General features: G+C 28.8%; 3 protein-coding genes across 10 annotated transcripts; 2 read left to right on the forward strand and 1 right to left on the reverse strand.

Annotated features, from left to right (window-relative positions):
• The first annotated feature begins 68 nt into the window (after window positions 1–68).
• LOC100646623 (calcium-binding mitochondrial carrier protein SCaMC-2) lies at window positions 69–14,930 on the forward strand. 6 transcript variants are annotated; one of them, XM_003396294.4, is made up of 9 exons: window positions 69–772; window positions 2,543–2,669; window positions 3,388–3,475; window positions 3,589–3,700; window positions 12,149–12,307; window positions 12,837–13,094; window positions 13,177–13,344; window positions 13,435–13,686; window positions 13,769–14,930. In XM_003396294.4, exons 1-9 carry the CDS (start codon window positions 581–583, stop codon window positions 13,841–13,843), a joined length of 1,431 nt encoding a protein of 476 aa, XP_003396342.3. In that variant the 5' UTR covers window positions 69–580; the 3' UTR covers window positions 13,844–14,930. The 6 variants fall into 6 exon arrangements, with proteins under 6 accessions (XP_003396342.3, XP_048263317.1, XP_048263315.1 ...); XM_048407360.1 differs by lacking the exon at window positions 2,543–2,669 and having other exon boundaries at window positions 641–772; XM_048407358.1 differs by lacking the exon at window positions 69–772 and having other exon boundaries at window positions 2,548–2,679.
• A 1,576-nt stretch (window positions 14,931–16,506) lies between these two features.
• On the reverse strand, window positions 16,507–18,082 carry LOC100647184 (6-phosphogluconolactonase). The gene is made up of 4 exons (XM_003396299.4): window positions 17,944–18,082; window positions 17,303–17,503; window positions 16,931–17,214; window positions 16,507–16,840 (listed from the first exon to the last, which is right to left on the reverse strand). Exons 1-4 carry the CDS (start codon window positions 18,062–18,064, stop codon window positions 16,730–16,732), a joined length of 717 nt encoding a protein of 238 aa, XP_003396347.1. The 5' UTR covers window positions 18,065–18,082; the 3' UTR covers window positions 16,507–16,729.
• Window positions 18,037–20,597, forward strand: LOC100646740 (protein ABHD13). 3 transcript variants are annotated; one of them, XM_003396295.4, is made up of 6 exons: window positions 18,037–18,165; window positions 18,623–18,934; window positions 19,015–19,246; window positions 19,322–19,515; window positions 19,595–19,755; window positions 19,828–20,597. In XM_003396295.4, the coding sequence occupies exons 2-6, from the start codon at window positions 18,769–18,771 to the stop codon at window positions 20,098–20,100; spliced, it is 1,026 nt and encodes a 341-aa protein (XP_003396343.1). In that variant the 5' UTR covers window positions 18,037–18,165; window positions 18,623–18,768; the 3' UTR covers window positions 20,101–20,597. The 3 variants fall into 3 exon arrangements, with proteins under 3 accessions (XP_003396343.1, XP_012165326.1, XP_012165325.1); XM_012309936.3 differs by lacking the exon at window positions 18,037–18,165 and adding an exon at window positions 18,196–18,307; XM_012309935.3 differs by lacking the exon at window positions 18,037–18,165 and adding an exon at window positions 18,236–18,354.
• The last annotated feature ends 154 nt before the right edge of the window (window positions 20,598–20,751 follow it).

A 20,751-nucleotide genomic window follows, 5' to 3' on the forward strand; every position in this document is an offset into this window, starting at 1 on the left:
CCGCGTAAAGATGATTCAGAAATCTACCATTAGATGGTGTCTCTGAGTATAGAACACAGGGCACAATGCAGGATGTTCCAGTGGCACCGGAATTGGACTTAGTTGTGCATAGACAATTGGTCGGTTATGCTACGGATGTGAGGAAAAGCGGTATAGTTCCACTTTGTATGGTGAATATACGATCAATCTAGGCGTATTCGTTTCACAGACGAGCATGTGAAAACCCGAGATTTTTTTGTTGACGTATGTTTTCACTTTTACATTATAAAGTATTCGTAAAAGCTTGACAGTTAAACAGACACGCAAGATTATATTCTGCTATTGGTAGAAAGTGCACGAATGGTTGGAAAATCGATGTCCACAGTTTAATAGCCACCACGTGTGTGCAGCTATGAGTTCAATCGTACTAGGCGTGTATAACGATCGAAACATTCCGTGCAGTAATCGTACTGAGAATCTGCAAGTGGTTCGGGAAACAAGCACGCATAAAAAATAAGGAAAACAGGAAGATCGTATAACAGTAACGCAGGTATATACTGGGAAGAAATTTGATACTTCGTAATATAGAAAGTATACAATAATGCCCGATGGTCGAGGGAGCGCGGTGCATGGCGTAATGCCACCGCATTATTTGCATGAGTTGCCGGCAGAGGATGAGAAAAGGTTCGAAAAAATATTTCAAAAACTAGATCTCGATGGAAACGGGCGAATCGATGTGAAAGATCTGTCTAAAGCGCTTCGTAATGTTGGAGTCGATAAATACTACGCGGAGGTAATTTTATAATTCATATTTTACTTGGTAGATGTTCGTAAATACTACTGTATACGATCGAAGTGCATAACTAGATGCATGCAATTTTTGAGTATTGAATAGAAATTAATATTTACATGTATAACGCTTTATTACTTTTTTTAAGATAGTTTTGGAACGATTAAAAATTTATAAAATACATATATATATTTCATATAGATAGAGTACTGTTTTGTTAAGTGGCTGGGACAGTTGTTTTGTTAATGTCTTGTTAACTGGTTGTCGCTATCCCCACCATTGCTTCATAGACCGGTACTCCGGCGTTATAGTAATGCTTTTCTAACTGACCATGGGTCAGGATTTTATCTGGCCATCCATTAAGCAATACATATATTTGTAGCAAATTCCAAACATCTCTCTCCTCCGTTAAATGTGAGTGAGATACTGTCAGCTGGCACATATTTATTTGTTTTATAAATGTAACACTTGCGAAGTCAGTTCTACACGTACATGACACTTTGTACATTCGAAATTGCGATATTCATTTGTTTTTCCATAGAAGTATTATTATCTCTTATCTCACTTTAATTTTCTATTAATTTAACATTTTTGATATAGATCACTCTTTGTTAAAAAATCAGATTCGATTCTAATCCCTGGTCAATTAGTAAGGCAATATATGTAATGAAATATGTACTTCATTTATTGTTAGTGAATATTCGTACTGTACAGTCGAACTGTATAATGCGGATGCATACAACTGCCCGATATTAAATAAAAGTTACTTTCTACATATACGATATTCTTTACATTTTTCAGACATTATTTAAATGTATTATAAATGTTCTTAAAATATATTTTATATATATGACTTCATCGAATAAGTACGCACGCATTGCGCGCTATGCAGTAAATTTGACTGCAGATATCGCATAAAAAGCTTGGCACTAACCTTTATTAGAAATCTCCATTGTTCTCTTATAATGGAATGCATATTTTAACTATTCCATTTTAATTTCTAATAACTTTGAAAAATTGTAACAAAAATTTCTTATTAATTGAATGTTTATCAATTCATAAAAAGTAATAATTAAATAAATTGTATAAAAAATAATAGTTAACAATAAAAATATGAGCCATAAATACTGTATATTTCTTAGTTATAAAATAATTTATATGGGACATTTTAATTATGATATAATATCGATAAAGTTTAATTTAAAAATCGTGAACTTTACTCATTATACGATATTTTCCGGCTGTTTAACGCTTTATTTTTTCTCTAACTCACATTCCAATTTATTTATATTTCTGAGATACTCGTATTAAAAATTTTATTTTATCTTACATTTTTATGTAACTAATGTAGTAACGACCTTGAATATACTGTAAGCTAGTCCGATTTAAGATATTCAAAAGATTTTATATTATTTTAAGGAAGGTTGTCACTAACATTCTTAAAGCCGATATATATATACATATGTATATATGTATATATATATATTCGCTGAAGTTTGTAGTTAATACAATTTACGTGATTTCATCAAGGCTAATACCCAGTGTTATACTATTTTTTAAAGCTTCAACGGAAAAACGCGTTCTAATATACAAATTCAAAGCAAATTTTTATTTATTTATGCGTCAAAATTATTGGAAGAAAACGTTTTTTATTTATCAAAAATTTATCGAGATCGATATGGATAAATTTTTATTTCTCTCAGAAATACACATACGTGTACGTTAATTTCTTAAATAATTTTTATACAATTTGAGCGTTTTGTTTTTTTTCAGCAATTTTTGGCCAGTTCGGATAGTACTAAAAGCGGTGATATTACACTAGCAGAATTTATACACTACGTTCGCGAACATGAAAAAAATCTGCGTCTGCAATTCTCTCATCTTGACAAGAACAAGGATGGTCAGTAGATGTACGAAAAAATGACTATTGTGCAATGTACATAACAGAGAACTTGATGTCTACCTCTGTTAGCGACTTCCCTAGACACTTTTATTTAAAGTAATTTTTTATGCATTGATTTTTGGTGCACACTATTTCATGGACATTAATTGATTGAAATATATTCTATTGTTATTAAATACCTATTTTTCTCTTACACATTACAACATAAAAATAATTAAAAATTTTTTTGCATAATATTCTATTTTTGATAAAATTTCTTAGTTATTATTAAAAATTTTATTATAAACTTTCGAAAAAAAGGAGAACTAGTTTCCCTAAAGTTTGAAATTTACTGTATATAACTGTTCTAAAAACTTTAAATTATAAATTTCATTAAAGAAATAAGTGAAATTAGTTAAAATTATTTCGAAATTTTAACAAATACATAAAAAATAGAATTCTACACTTGATTAGTTTCTTCAAATGAAATTTCACAAAGAAAATTATAAAATTAAATGGATAAAGAATCGCTTTCCATAAGTAGTACTTTTCATGTATCACTTTATACACGGATGACAATCTTAAGTTTACTCAATGTCAAGGAAATAAACCGCAATCTATAAGTTCATAACCGTTGTTCTTTTCTTCGTTTATCTGTTAGTACTTAACTTGTTAATGTAATAAAAAACCCGTAACGTAATATTTGTCATATCGTAATTGAAATTCATTTCCGCAGGTAAAATCGATTTAGAGGAATTAATAAAAGCATTCGAAGAATTGGGAATAAAAATGGATTATAATGAAGCGAAGAAGTTATTGCAGCGGTCAGTTCAATGCACAACAACATATTTTAATATTTTATTTTTTAGTCTGATATAAAGATTTTTTATTTATGTAAATAACAAAATAAAATACAGTTTATAATATCGATTTGTAGGATGGACAAAGATGGAAGTCTTACTATAAGCTTTAACGAATGGCGAGATTTTTTGCTGTATGCACCGAGTACCGATCTTCTAGGTCTTATTGAATACTGGCATCATACAAACGTAAGTAATTAATATGATATACATTACGATCTACATTAATAATCAGTCGATATTCTTATATATTTATAAGTGTAAATATTCAGAGAATACATAAAAATATATAAAATATACGTTATAATTTTTAGTAGACTATATAGATTCTATTTCGTTCCATCATAAAATTATATAAAAATCTGCAGTCTAATAATTGCTATATATTATTTTATACAGAATATCACAACAGTTTTTATTAATTTCTTTTTTATTAATTAATTTCGACGGTAGTATAATAAAACAAATAAATCCGTCTACTACTCTATATACTAATTGTACGATGAACTCATGGGTGTAGTTCGTGTATGTATACGGAAAAATGATCGAGTCGATTTAAACTTCTGATTCGTCGACAGAGAAGGCTTGACCGGAGGTGTGACGTAGCGATTGTCATTCAAAATGACCTTGATAGTTTTCCAGCTGTTTCTACCACCTTTCCCCGCTAAAACGCATCCCCTTCCTTCTTTGACTTGATTTCGTCACGCATGCGCTGCTCGAACAATTTTCTTGCGCATGCGCCTTAATTTTGTACGGGTATAGTATCTTATTGCTAGAGCAAAGAAGAGAAAAGTAAGAAATCTAACACGACCAACGATGTTTCGTGAAGATGAATTTGAAATCTTTAAATTGTGATCATTTTCTTCGGTATAACAGAGAATATCTACATCAGTGAAAAAGACGTTAGTTGAAACGAGAGTGATTGAACAAAACAATCTTATAAATGGAGTTTTGTATCGATTTTTCTATCTTTCATGCTTTCATTTAATAGAAGAGAAACCATTAAAGTAACGTAATGTAATAGCATTTACTTTTAAGTTTGGTTCGAATATTAACATCTCTTAATTTTATTTTGCAATTATTTGGCATTGTCAGATTTTTATCAGAGACTTTTGGTCATTTCGACATCTATTAGTGATAAACTTGAAATAACAACTTAATTTTGCATAACTGTTATGATTATTATTTAAAAGAGTAGCGTAAAATATGAAATTGTTTACTAAAACGTGTATATATATGTTAGATAATATATGGATAAAGAACAAAAAACAATTACGGATTGGAATCAATATTTTGTTACTGTCTATAGACAGTAAATTAATTTAAAGACCATCGATGATATTTAACGAAAAATATCTCTGTTTTTTATCATTTTGTAATTTAAATTTAAGCGTATATCGCGAAATTTTTCAGTATAGTGAAATTTCGCAATGTTTCGTCAGCCGTGCACTCACTTACTATGCGAGGTCATCGTCTCCAGGAGACAGAAAGTGCTGTGCTACAAATTTGCAACTAAATAATTCCAACACTAATATTTCTCAATTTGAAATCTGAAATATTCAAATTAAAAATATTTCAAATCTGAATCATAATTTATAATTAAACATGAGTCATGAGAAAAGCTAAAATTTTAAAATACCATAAAACAATTTTATTTTTTGTTTATAATTGCAAAATACATTATGATGTATATATATATATATATAATTTTTCAAAAATTAATTTGTACCATATACTAAATATATAAAAATTTCAAATATTTTATGGGCAGAAGTGAAATAATGCTGATGATCAAAGATCTATCATTCAGGTCTCTATTAGTTTTCTCACGTGATGACGCATTTCATTATTCACGTGCGTGCGTATTATGGCTGCAACAGTCTCAGTCTATATATGACTCACATACATAATGCATACAAATTCTACCTAGGAATCAACATGGCGTGAACAAAATTTCACTTTTTCATGCTCTTTTTACTTACGCAGCCTTTTCGTCGCACGTTCAATGGCTACAAACAGTGTATTAGTACACCATTGTATTTAATTGATCAGTCAGATTAAAATATATTAAATTTTATATGACTTACTAGGTATTTTTATATGATTACTACAAATTTGTCAGTATAAAAACCAAATGTATAGAATCTGATTAAGAAAAACACTTTATAAAAAAACAAGGCTATACGTGAATACTTTTTGTAGCCACTGTATAAAGAAAATTGCTAAAATATTTCTTTTACCGACTGATTAAGTACGACCGCCGCGTGTGACTAACAATGAGTTAGCTCGCTTCTTATGGTATTCAGTTTTCTGTGCCGGAATAGTTGACTTTCACGTGAAAAGAGGCCACGTGGCTACACGTCCTTCTCAAATGCACTAACGCTCCGGTTAATATACACAAGCGTTCTAAATTGAAACATCAATAGGAGTTTAGATTATTACAATAATGCTATCTGTTATTCATCGCTATTGTAAAAATAAATTCTCCTTAATGTGGGAAAATGCAAATTATATTGAATTGACAATGATTATAGAACAGTAGTCAGTATTCCACAAATTATCTTAGATTCTAAATTGATTTTTAATGTTATTAATAGTTAAGAGGGTGTACTTTGATATAATGTACTTAAAAAGAAGAACAACCTATTCAGTCCCAAAATTTTAACAATAGATGACAAATCCATGATGTTCTCTGCCAAAGCTAATTTCATACTTAATATTTAAAATATGATAACCAATACTTTCTGAATCAATATTTTTCATGTAAATATTTTTCAAAGAAATCCCATAACTAAGTTTATTAAAAAAGGCAGTTTTGCTAATAGATGTATATTATTGACAAAATATTGAACTTTAAAATTGTTCTCAAATGAAAAGCTAAAAACGTGACTTATCGTTAAAAAATGTTTAGAACAAAAGATTTATTTTATCTACCAAGTATTATGATGCGCAGTTTACTTTACATGTTTTATATATTGTAGAATATTATGTGCATTCTGTAAATTTCTGGATCTTGGAATTTTTCATAAATGCGAAAACATCTACTTATAATTTTCTTTGCTCTATGGTCTTTGTATTTTCACATATTTAACAACTTAATAAAATATCAATTTGTATAGCAAATTTTTTAACAAACTGAAAATTAACCACGTTGCAAATACGGAAAGCTAAAATCAGTTTGCGACAGGTATACAAAATACTTTGAGTAACGTGACGTAGTAGGCAAGAAAGTAGTGGGGGCTTCCCCATCTAGACGGCCATATGCCATATCTTTGTTTCAATACTCGTACCCGTATATCCGTACTGTTCCTGGGCACTCTTCAGTCTTGAGATCGGACTCCGAGCTCTCAAATCGCTGACTAATGGCGAGGCTCGTTTTATCTAGTTCCCCTCTGTATTTCGTTCAACAAGATTCGCTTAGCATTATTCGTATCTTTGCCCTGTGTTCTCTATAATGTGTTGGGTACACATATAAATTGCTCGATTGAAGTTCAATTCGATTTTTTAGTATCAACAAGGAAAGATTATTTAGTGAATACAACTTGAATTATATTCTACAAATAATGTACACGTTGAAAAATTCAGGATTTCTAAAACATGATTGTGTTTCGTCCACTTGTATGGTCTGTGAGGAATTTCTTCAGAATTACCATGAATTATTGCAAAGGGTAAGCGATTCCTTCTCCGATGTAATAACGCAATTATTTATAGACACCGAAAAAGGTAATGAGTTTAAATATGGTTAAGAATTTCATTGTGGTTTTATTTTGTTTCAAACTTTAAATATAATACTCTCATAAGAAAGGGAGGGAAAAGAACAGTTCAAAATTGTTTTAATTATTATTATTCTGTATGAATTTTTATAAAATTTTAGTCTTAAGGATTATAATAAGATGTTAAGAATATTTTGTATTGGTATGGATATCTGTGAGAGGTTATAAGGCCGCGTAGAGGTTATGGCTGAAAATATCACGTGGTGGACAATAGAGAAAGCAGAGGTTCAAACATATCGCTAAACTTTCCTTTAACGTATCTTTCGAATAAATTTCTTGAGAAATTTATTGAATTTCAGTAAGCGTGGTTTAATATGAAAATTTATTTGTAACTTAAAAGTATCGATATATATATATATATAATTATTTCATGATACTATAAAAATTTCATTAATTTTATTAATCATGCATACATGACGTATTTGGAAATTTGGGTAGGAAGTACATAATTAGCATTGGATTTACGATAAATGATGACAACTGTCAGAACGGACAAACGAATGACTCGTACGCAAGATTAAATGAAGTTATGTTTTAACAAGGAATGTGTAGCCGGCAATCGCGAAGCATCAAACGATGATTCATCGTGAATGCAAACCTTTCCCTTCTCTAGTTCGTTCCAGATTGTTCTGCACAAAAGTCTGTCATTGCTAACTGAACTTTACGCGGGAAATTTTACAATTGCTTTTACAATTAGTTCTAGTTAAGCAAAGCACATCAAAACTGAAATTTTAGAATAACTTTTAAACGAGTAGGAAAACAAATGAGTAATTGAATTGTTATATACATCGTTGAATTATTTAAAAAATAAAAATTTATTTACTAGTGAGTAGGGAAATATATGAAAAAGAAGAAATTTAAAATGAAATTATCCTGTTGCTATCTATGAAGATTTATTTACTGCATGTAGAGTACCAATTATTATCAGAAATACCATTTGGAAGAAGTCTGGGTAGAAGTATTATATGAGTATCAAAAAATATATATAATAAAAAATTAAAAATGAAATTGTATTATTGTCATCTATGGAAATTTATTTATGGCTATTATCAGAAGTGACGTTTGTGAGATGCTTGGGTAGGAGTATTGTATAATGTCAACAGAATTGCATAATGTTCATGCATGTAGAAGTATAAAATAGACAGTCTATTTCTAGAATGATTATCCCTTGTACATTTTAGATTTTTATATATGTAGAATGAAAGTTAACAAATCTTACTTTTAAAAGCCTAAGGAAAGATTACTATTCTTTAAATTATTTTATCCCTTGGAATATAAAAATTGTAAAGATATTGCAAAATAATTGGTATACATTTTTGAAACAAATATGTATAATACGCAATATAAAGTAAGCTGTAGCTTGTAACCAGGCTATTGTTATTTGACATTTAAGACTTGATATCAGTTTCCCCTAAGTTTCATTTCTGTTTTATGATTTAAGACATAATAATATAACTCTACCGACCAACAATTCTACATTATTTTATCACTCTTCTATACATCATAAATCATAATAAAAATAAATCAGCAAAAGTATTAGACATATTCTTCTTTTACTGTTAATATAATATTTAAAAAGTAAAAACCATTTTAAATATATATTTTCTAAATATAGAACCATTTAAATAATAACGAATAAATACTAACATTCTTTCACGAGAACAACTGAATAGTTCCGAAAGTTAAAAGACGGAAACTTTAAATATTTAATCGCGGTTGATAAATGTCTATCTTTGATTAGATTTATCAGAGTATCATTTTAATCAAAACATCTCAGCGTGTCTAGATTAACGCGAAACGCATGTTACTCTTATCTTATGTACGATAATTTTAATATAAGAATTCTCTGCAAACAGAATAAGTGAATTGTTTTGTGAACGAAAACGTCACAAATTACTTCTAATTAATCGAAAGTAGAGGTTTCTATTTGTATGTAAATACATGCGTATTAAAAATATTTGTACTTCAATCCTTATAAATTTTGGTACACAAAACCTTACACGTTATACATATGTTATGTAGTATATTAAATGACCTCTATTCTGAAGGAACATATTTAACACTGCTTTAAATAGTTAAAGTTAACTGTAAGAAAAAACAAACAGTGTACTAATTAATACTAATGTTTTCTAAAGTCACTACCATTTTACATGTCAGGTTTTTCTCGCAATAAAAATGATTGCTGTGAGTCAAAAGCATTACGCTTAATTAACTATAGTTTACTCTTCTTCAGTTACCGGAATTGTGCGCCTTCTAGGTATTTAGCTAGATTCAGAATTAGCGACCTGTCACGTGATTAAGGTGTTTTCACATGTAAAAGAAATAATACGCGAATTGAAGAAAATTTTAAAGTTAGGATTGGGCAAGGTACCAAATTGCTTTGTTGGCTTCTGGCCTGACTTATCTGCAGAAACCTGCATACTTCGTTTCTCTCAGTCGTTCTTTGGATTTATTCAGTTTTAACTCGAGTTTTTCATCCTTATCCTTCGAACAGGTACAAAAAACTGTTCCATGATGGATAGCGTGGATATAGATACAGATATTATTCTTTAGTTTAACGTAAAGTTAAGTATCTACTATCGGTATTTCTCTTATTTATTTTACTCGGTCCTTTGTTTCCCAAGCGATATGACGGTTCCGAGAAAAACTCTCGCAATAGATAAGTTTGCTTCTCTATTCGTTTTCATCAGGTCTTATTACTAAACTGCGGATGTTGATGCAATTTTATATTTTTATGAGCATAATTAAAGAAATGGAATCTAAATAAAAATTTATTTCATTTACTAAATATTATAATAAGTATTCTATTTTAGATATTTTATGTACTTTTGCATTCTGTAGATTTTTTAAACATTCACAATTTACTTACTACATTTCAGTTCAAACATCTTGTACGGATATCGACATATCTTTCTTTAAGGTCATGTCATTTTTCTTAATAAATACATCTAGAGCGTTACTTGAGATTCAGTAGAAATACATTTTTTCACATGAATTGTGCTAGTTGGGAAATTGACTATAAAGTTTACAACATTAAGATCGTCCACTTGATTTCTCGCGAATATGTTCACAATTAATAGGCGTATGCTGCTATCGATTGCCTTTTTACACAAAGATATCGATAATAGCTGCTTGTATAATCAGTCAAAGGCGTGCAAGGTCAAAATCTAATTCAGTGAAACCTAACTGCGTCAAGGTTCTTTGGTAGCAGATTCTATCTTTTTTATACCTAATTTACCGAAGTGGAAATAAAATCCGTTTTCTTTTTTTTATTGTTATGCAGGTACTTTTGCCGCTCGTTGTATCAAGGAGAACAACTTTGCCGCATATTTTTGATCAACCATTTACCTTTCTCGTCCACAGTCTCGCTTATAGAATTTAAAATACAAGTACACATAAATAAATAACATGTATTTTTATTGTAGGCGCGCGACTAGTACATATCATGTTAATGGCCGCGTCTATTTCGAATTTTAGGAGATTAAAAAAAACAAACATATATAGATGTCAAATTAATAACAAATATTTGCATTTTCAAGCGATCTGCTAATATTAAGCTTATCGTATAATTATTTGTTCGTGATAAAATAGATTTAAAGCTAATTACCTAAGTTATTAATATGTTTGCAAGACCGCTAAATGTTTCCCCTTCGTTTCGTTTACACTGTTAGAATATTTATTTCAGGCAAATCCGACGAACGAAATATTACTAGAGATTACATTTTTGAAAATTATGTAAAGGATTGTTATTAATTCGCATAGCTTTCACTACAAAACGCTTTCTAAATGTAGATAGCGTCGATATATGTATATGGAGTTTCATAATTGTTTGAAATAGCGTTTTAAAAAGTTCGATTATTTGATGAGAGAAATCATGTCGAATTATAAGAAAAATGAAGAAAGCTTAATCGCAAAATATGATGTAATGTCTGGAACTGATAAGAAAGTTGAAAACCCTATCTGTGCCTGAATAATTTGAGAAGCATATAGTTGATCGGAGTTCAAGAATTATCTGACACGTGGTACGCGACTACCGGCAAAGCGTAGCTGAATATGTATTATGATGAGACCGGGGTTAACCAGTGAATACTGGTTCAAAATGTATTGGAAGATAAGCGGTCGTTGAAACGTTTATTTTTCAGACGAACGTTAAAATTATTGCTTTTAAATTTTTCAGTGAAAATCAACTACATCCCAATAAAATTTGATATTATCTAAGTATTCAATATTATCGAATAATTTATTTAAATATCCAAATCAATGACCAATATAAGATATTTCTTGTAATTAGGTCAAATCATCAGTTGGAAATGAAGATAGGAAATAAAAAAGAATGTCATTAGGAAAAATTAAATGATTTAGAATGAAAACAAAGGAACATATCGATTGGTGCATAAAAAAGATATTTAAAAGAGTAGAAATGTCTTAAAAATTTCTGAGATTCCTCCTCCACTTTTGGAGCATATCATGTATCATGTAATATTCTTGAAATTCTTGTTTTTCTTCTATAATTTTAAATCTACGATTGTATACAATAAAAACACCCTGTATATATGTGTTTGGGTTGTGCAAGTTGTCAATTTTTTTTTTTTTTTTTTTTTTTTTTGAGTATTTTGACAATAATGAGAGTCACATGTATTTATGCATAACAGCTAAATGTCAAAGTCACAAAATATGTCGGGTAAAAGGTTAATCGTTAATGAAGTAATCATGCACGACTTATCAAAGTTAAAACTATATTTTCGCGGTACGGTTCCTTTTAAATGCAAAGTGGAGGTTCGTTTTCGGTGCGTTCATTAGTTAGGGTACTTGTTTGTAAAGATAAGATCTAATAATTATATTGGTTATTGCTTTCTTTTTTCAGTATATGGACATTGGGGAGGACATTGGTGTCCCTGAGGATTTCACAACTGGTGAAATGGTCTCTGGAATGTGGTGGCGACATTTGGTGTCCGGTGGTGTAGCAGGTGGTGTATCACGCACATGTACGGCACCTTTGGATCGTATTAAAGTTTACCTGCAGGTGGGTTTGCAATAGAAAAATCCTAATAAATTTGTTTTATAAAGTTAAATAAAAAAATTCAAACTATTTAACTTTATGTAATATAATTTATTAAAGTTTCTGAAAAGTAAGAAAATGGTTGATTATCTCAGTGGATTGAAAAAATAAGGAAAAGAGAAAGTAAAGCTCAAATGTATACAATAGCTCAGAAAAGTATTTGAATAACTATGCAAACTTTTATGAATACATCATATGTATTATCTAAAATAGACACAACTATTGACTACCAAGTTTGATTCAAATTTTACCATGTTTATAATTGTGGCAGTCATGTCTCATTATAGTACTCATGAAATTTCAAAATGTTCTATACAACAAATATAATGTATAATATGGAAGTTTTTTTATGGTAAATTTGCAAATATTTCCATTAAGTCATTGTAGGCATAGTTTAATAAAGTATAGAATCAAAATATTAGATATGTATTAAAAATCACAGTTAAATGAATAGCTCTCTGCTTTACTTTATTTTAAAGAAAAATGCTTTCAGGTGCATGGAACGCGACACTGCAAAATCAAGAGTTGCTTCAGGTACATGCTGCGCGAAGGTGGCTCTATCAGTCTGTGGAGAGGAAATGGTATAAATGTACTTAAAATTGGACCAGAGAGTGCGCTGAAATTCATGGCTTATGAGCAAATTAAGAGAACGATTAAAGGAGATGACATTAGAGAGCTTGGACTTTATGAACGATTAATGGCTGGATCTTTAGCTGGTGGGATTAGTCAGTCAGCCATATATCCACTTGAGGTATGAAATTCACATGACATACTGTAACACCGATGTAATATCTTCATTATTTTTTAGTGATGTTGTTCGTAATATATTGCAGGTGCTCAAAACTAGATTTGCTCTTAGAAAAACAGGAGAGTATTCGGGTTTAGTAGATGCAACAAAGAAGATATATAGACAAGGTGGTTTGAAATCTTTTTATAGAGGCTATATTCCTAATTTAATGGGAATAATTCCATATGCTGGTATTGACTTGGCTGTGTACGAGGTAAGTATATAAAAAATGACTGGTACTTGATAATCTTTAGTTGAAATATTATACATCGGTTTTTCTTTTCTTTTCTTTTCTTTTGTATAGACTTTGAAAAACAGGTATTTACAAACACACGACAAAAATGAACAACCACCCTTCTGGATATTGTTATTATGTGGAACAGCCTCAAGCACAGCTGGTCAAGTGTGCTCATATCCACTAGCGCTAGTCAGAACGCGGTTGCAAGCAGATATGTCACCAGGGAAGCCTAATACTATGGTTGCTGTTTTTAAGGAAATTATTAAGAATGAAGGTATTCGCGGTTTGTATAGAGGTTTAACCCCAAACTTTTTAAAGGTATGGAATAATTTACATAACGATTAATTTTTTATAAATAAAGATCATAAATTATTCGTATATTTTTTATTTGTTTTTTTAGGTTGCACCAGCTGTGTCGATTAGTTACATGGTATATGAAACAGTCAGGAATTTCTTGGGTGTTAATATGACGTGATGATTATTTATTTTAGGTGATATTAAATTAACTAAATTATTCTTTAATTACATCATAAAGTATACAAGCAAGCCAGTCGTTGGTTGAACAAACAATTCGGCATGTTCTGCCTTTTGTTATATGTAATATCGCTTATTTATTGTTAACTCGAAGCTTCTACGATTATTTAAGCATTTGCCATTCTATTTTCCAATTGTATATCACACTATTAAACATATAGAACATATTTATAACAAATTTCATATAAGGAGATAAGTATAACAAAAGTGGCCAGCATAAAGAATTTTAATTAGTTTCCAATGAGTTCACATTTATACACTCCGTGTATACATCATGCTAACTAGTTTAAATGTATTCATTGTTATGACTTACACTTATATTTCGCTTCTATGAAGAAGAACAAAAGTGTAAATTCATAATTTCGAAATAGAAATGATAGTATAAAGACCAGTAGAAGAAAAGAAAATAGTATTATGTCTTATAATTTTATTTTGATCGTTTTTTATGGAAAGGAAATAAGGATGTGGCTGATAGTTGTAATATTAAAGAAAAAAGAAATTCCTGTACGATCCACGTACGATTTGTAAGTCAAGTAATCTATAAATGGAAATGTAATTTTATGAAAATGTAAACGAATGTATTATTTAGAAAATACATTAGATAATGTTGCAAATTCTGAAAATAGGAGGATCGAGTTATATTATTGCTGTGATATGTATGGTTATAAGCTAAATTGGAAATATAATTCAGTGCATAACATCCTATCAATTTTGTAAATGCGTTTTATTTTTATTGTAAATTTCTTCCAGTATTTAACGATAATAACGAAAATAATAATACCAATAATAATAATAACAAATCCGCTATTATCAAGATGTTATGCTATGAGTTATTGCAAACACTGCACATCAAGTGTTAAACTTGTTCCATGAACGAGTACTCCATCCGCGATATTACATTTATTACACGCATTGTTTTAACATAATTTTCTGATTAAATGAATCTTGTAGACATGTTATGTATATTCTATGTATTATAAATATGTATATTTAAACTCCAAAGAAGTACATCACGATATAGCATTATATTCGTGCCTGTTTACTTCTTTCTTCAAAATAATCACGAGTGTTGAGTGATGACGATAAAAAAATAATAGTTTTACAACTTATCTTTGGACAAGTATCAGGTATTATTTTTACGTATATTTTTAAAATCAAAGTTATCCTTTTATTTTTTCCATCACGTTTTTAACATAAACGAAATATAATGTAAGTAAAGTAGCTAAAAATTACAAAACCCATTTTTTCTGGGTAATTCTAGCATTTATATTAGATGTACGTACTGTATAGAAACATTTAACTGAATCAACATTTTCGATTACTCTTTTAAGTCTATAGAATGTTCGTTGTGCTTTGGAATAGAATTTTATAAATAATCCATACGAATTTGGAAGAACTGTAAAAAAGTAATTTGACGTGTCGTTCAAAATTAAAACGTTTTACAGCATTACGCAGTTAATACAAATTATAACGAAACTGACGATTAAGTCATGTGAAAAAAAATGTAAATTAATAGATTTTTAGTTCTTTTTATGGCTTGATATCTATTGTACACATAAGATTTTTGTAAAAAAATAAAGGTAATTTATTAAATATTGTAAAAATTTTAGTTCCTAAGTAATTAGCATTGATTACTGAATTTGACTGATAGGGGATGTTATCTGTTAAGTGCATGTTACAAACGATATTCCTGCCTCGAACAATATTCATACATTAATGATATTAATTCCATATTATGATATACAAACATATGCATCGTATAAAAATAGTCACTTTTTGCTGCATAGTTATTTATATATATCAATACCTATTAAATTTATATAAACTACCAAAGATAGAGAATGTCTTTTACGATCTACTAAACGAACATATAATATTTATACTAGATATATCTATTTACTTCTGTATACAAAATAACAATGATTATGATATTTTCTCGTGCAAATAAAATACTGTATAAAGATTTTAAATAACTACTTTGCTTACTGTTTTTCGATCCCATGATAAATATTTCAATACAGAATTAAATAGAAATTGTTATGAGAATTACATACTATTATATATTGTTCTACTGATGGTATGATATCAACAATAAAAATATATTCACATTTTTATATATATATTTTTTTACCAAAAAGATTTTATTTTAATGTTTTGTTTAGTAAATATTAATATCTTTGCTTGGATTTCTTGACATTATTTATTTTTATGAAAAACAATTTATGATAAATCGAATTACGTAATGTTAAATATATTTGTAATCATATAATATTTTAATTTTTTATATTTATTATATCTAAATAAAAATAAATATTTCTAAATATTTGTACGTTTTTGAAACGTATACTGTCTTATTTTAGCATCCAAAATATTTGTTACTTAAAAAATTTTGAAGCCATTTTTGTTTTATATGATTTTCTAAATTTATTAAGATAATATAATAAGCATAAATTGCAGTTTGATGATAATAATGAATGAGTAATGTGGCATAAAAATGATTTACCTTATTATATTTTATACCCATTATAATTAAATGTTTACAAATGAAATGAAAAAATAAAATATTGGAAACGAAATTAATATTAAAATTAATTAATATTAAAATACGTAACAGAACCTAATATATTTCAGATGATATTAACATCACAATAAACAAATATCAATCTTTGAGCAATAAATTACAAAAAATGTCATTTAGTTACTTTTCTATTATTAGGTATCTTAAGTAAGATGCACATACGTATATAAAAGTAAGCTCAAAAAATTTGCTGAGCATTAGGACAAGATATTAACATGGAATGTCATAGTCAATTTAATGGAATGTTGTTTAGGCTGTTTCTAGAAATTTTGCAGCATCTTCATCTAGGACCCAATACAATTCTCCATTGTGGGGTTGAACACGAGCAGCTGGCAAATTTTCTCTATCTTGCAAAACTCGCTGTTAGATATTAAATATTAAGAATAAAAATACTTTATATGAATTACAACTTAAAAATTAGTTTCCTTTAACCTTCAATGAAATAATCACCTTAACAATTTCAGCTTTACCATATCCGGTAATAGCAAATATGCATCTTTTTGCATTATTTATCACAGGAAGAGTGAGAGTAATACGAGATAGAGGTGGTTTGGGAGAATCATTAATAGGACAAACCCACAAGCTTGCTTCGTTTAAAAGTTTGTGACCAGGGAAAAGAGAGCATATATGTCCATCTAGACCCAATCCCAAAAGAAGCACATCAAAACATGGAACACGGTCAGGAGGGAAAAATACAGACATCTTCTTAATGTAATCTTTTGCAACATCTTCGGCTATAAGTATAATAATGTAATTATATAACTGCTATTTTATGGGAAAAAAAAGAAGAAAGAGATTATAGATTGAAACATATTATTTTACCAGACAGATCAGGATTAATTTTTATAAATTGTTCTTCAGTTATTGGTATCTTCCCAATCAACTTTGACTTATATACTCCATAAGTAGAATCATTGCTATCGAAAGGAACAACTCTTTCATCACAGAAGAAGAAATACCATTTACTCCAATCAGTTGTAACATTAGGTAAACTGTCAACCAATAATTGTACCAAAGACCCCCCTGACACAAATAATTTCAAAATTTTATTATTAGTTTAATATTTTAATGTAAAAAAATAACTTTTGTACTTGTAAGAGGTATAAATTAAATATATATTAAATATATATTAAGTATAAATTAAATATATATTAAGTATAAATGTAAAAGGTATAAATTAAATATTGGAAATAAAAAAATATGAAAAAACATACTATTGTAAGAACAATAACCTGCTCGCTTAAATTGTAATCAAATGAAAAAAGAAATAAATATAAAATCTCGTCAATTGCATAATTTTTTACAGCATGTATAACCTATAAATGTATGTATTTTAAATGCAGATATTACTTTAAGATTTTCTTTAAAATATATCTTATAAGGATGGAACACTCAATGGACATGATTAATCATCTGTTTTTATCATTTTTGTATTTATAGTGTTTATGTGAGAAGTATATCACCTGATAGTCCGACTTTAAATGTATCGCCAATAGTAAGTGCTTCTTCAGCACTCGTTTGAAGAAGGTTAGACAAACATGACACTACGGTTCCATCCCGAGGTTCGACTAGTATTTTCTCCATTATTTATAAGTAATTTTAAAATAACACTTAAATTTCTAATCGTAAATAAACGAAGAACTCTACGTGAACAGTGAGACTCGTCTTGAATATAAAGACGTAAGGTAGTATTAGTTATACATATAGAATCGGTTAACAGTAATCAGAAATCAGAATACAGCATTGGACATTCACGATGACACGTGATAAACTCGCAATACTATCTTCTAAATGTAACACTATGATCGCGCCGCCAGTTTGTTTTGTGTTTGTATATGAATGTATCTTTGTTCAATATGAAATTATGCTATGAAGTACATCGCTTATTATAAAAAATTTATTATTTATATTTCAGTATTTATACTATTTTATCGATTTATATTTGAGCATGTAACGGCAATATTTATTTTTAATCCATGTTTCATAATTCTTCAAAAATTGAAACTATTTCATTTTATACTATGTAATCTCTGATCTAATAAATTTCTTTGAAAAGCGAAATGCATTTATTTATCAATACAAATCCAAAGTTTTTATGAAATGGATTATATTTATGAAATAAAATTTTGATACGAATTTTAGGTTATAAAGTCTTCAATGATAACTGGAATATTTGACTCAGTGAAGCAGTATGATCAAGTCAAGATGCGCAATATTGTACACTTACTGAATATAAAAGTGATTTAGATGATTATTAGTCATTTTTTTGAAAATACTACATAGCAATCATGTCATTTTGTATGAGACTTGCTCGAAGTAAACCCATCCGTTTATTAGGGAGTATAGCTATCAAATGTTGGGCTTTCTCTGGAACTTATATACTTGCCTGTTTCCTTCTATATTGGTTGTATGGTGGGATTTCTGCTTTCTTTCTACTTTGTTTTGCTACTACAGGTATATCTATTAATGTCTTTTATCAAATTTTTATATTTCTAAAAATGGTTGGTGTGTATCTTAATCAATATATATTGTAGGTATATTGTATCATAGAGAGGATCAACTTGTTTATCGTCCAGAGTCACCAGCTAATTCTCGGATATATGTTCCTGCACCTTCGATATTTAATTTACCTTATCAAAGCATTTATACTAGATCAGGGGATGGCACCATGTTACACATGTTTTTTATTTCTCAACCAGAGGATAGAATAAAAAAGGTGCCTACTTTGTTATTTCTTCATGGAAATGCTGGTAATGTAGGACATAGGTCAGTGACTTTTGCCACTTTATCATATAATTTTATTTTGTAATATGAGATAATAATTCTAGAACTAAATTTCAGACTAAAAAATGCAGTTGGATTATACCATACTATCCAATGTAACATTTTAATGTTGGAGTATAGAGGCTATGGTTTATCACAAGGATCACCATCTGAAGAAGGTTTATACATGGATGCTCGTGCAGGAATTGATTATTTATCTAGTAGAACTGATATAAATACTAATGAAATAATCGTATTTGGTAGATCATTAGGTACTTATATTTTTTTAAGTGAGTCATTTTTGATAAAGAATGTATACTATATGTTTAATATGCTCTAATATTTCTATAGGTGGTGCTGTAGCTATCAATTTAGCTACAAAGCCAGAAAATTCACAAAGAATTTGGTGTCTTATTCTTGAGAACACTTTTACTAGCATTCCTGATATGGCTGCACTACTTTTTGGATTGAGATGTTTACAATATTTACCCCTTTTTTTATATAAAAATAAGGTAAGATAATTTCTCTTATAGCTTAGTTTCTTTCAGTTGAATCATTTCTAGTTGAGTTATTTTGTATTGTAGTATCTGTCCATCCTCAAAGTGCGGTCAGTAACGGTACCTACATTATTTATTTCTGGTTTAGCGGATACGTTAGTGCCTCCACGTATGATGCAAGAACTTTACAAGAACTGTAAAAGTCCCTGTAAAAAAATACTTTCAATTTCAGGAGGTACACACAATGAAACGTGGTGTCAACCTCGATATTACAAAAATATATGTAATTTTTTAAACGAATTGAGGGAAAATCCTCCGGTCCAAGTGACATCTAGTCACTGGCAAATAGACGATATATAAAGACAAATTGCAAAGCTCACTTTACGTCCAAAGCGATGACTACATTTTAAAAATTGTTCATCTTAACTAATAAAAAAAAAAGATAAATTAATGTATCTGAATAAGTTATTAATCTTTATTGTGATCAAACAATTTAATTACAAACACAATTTAGCTCATAATTAATGCGGATCAATTTTCTATGAAAATATTTTATTAAAACATATATTAAGATTGCAATATCGGAAGTGATGCAATGTTTGACATCATCGAAATATGATTTAAATTTAATTAAGTGTCTGTCATGCACTTGAAATTTGTGAATAACTAAATAAGACCTTAAATCCTTCCAATACTTAGGGTATTTTTAGGGAATGTTTAGATAGTTTTAGTTAACTATTTTCATCGAAAATGGGCTGTTTTTGTATAAAAAAAATATTATATACAATTATGCGAATACTAATGTATTTATATGTGTGAATTAGAAATATATATTTATTTTAATGTTTTGATAAATATATTATTATATATGTATTCTTATACATGTATTTATACACATTATATATTCAAGATAACATTTTATTTATTCATATTTTTTTCAATAACATTTAAATTTAATTGAAAAGAAAACTGTTTCTGTGAGAGTCGTATTATACAATACTTTAATAAAAT

Source organism: Bombus terrestris, chromosome 7 (assembly GCF_910591885.1).
Source record: "Bombus terrestris chromosome 7, iyBomTerr1.2, whole genome shotgun sequence".
Classification (NCBI taxonomy): Eukaryota; Metazoa; Arthropoda; class Insecta; order Hymenoptera; family Apidae; genus Bombus; species Bombus terrestris.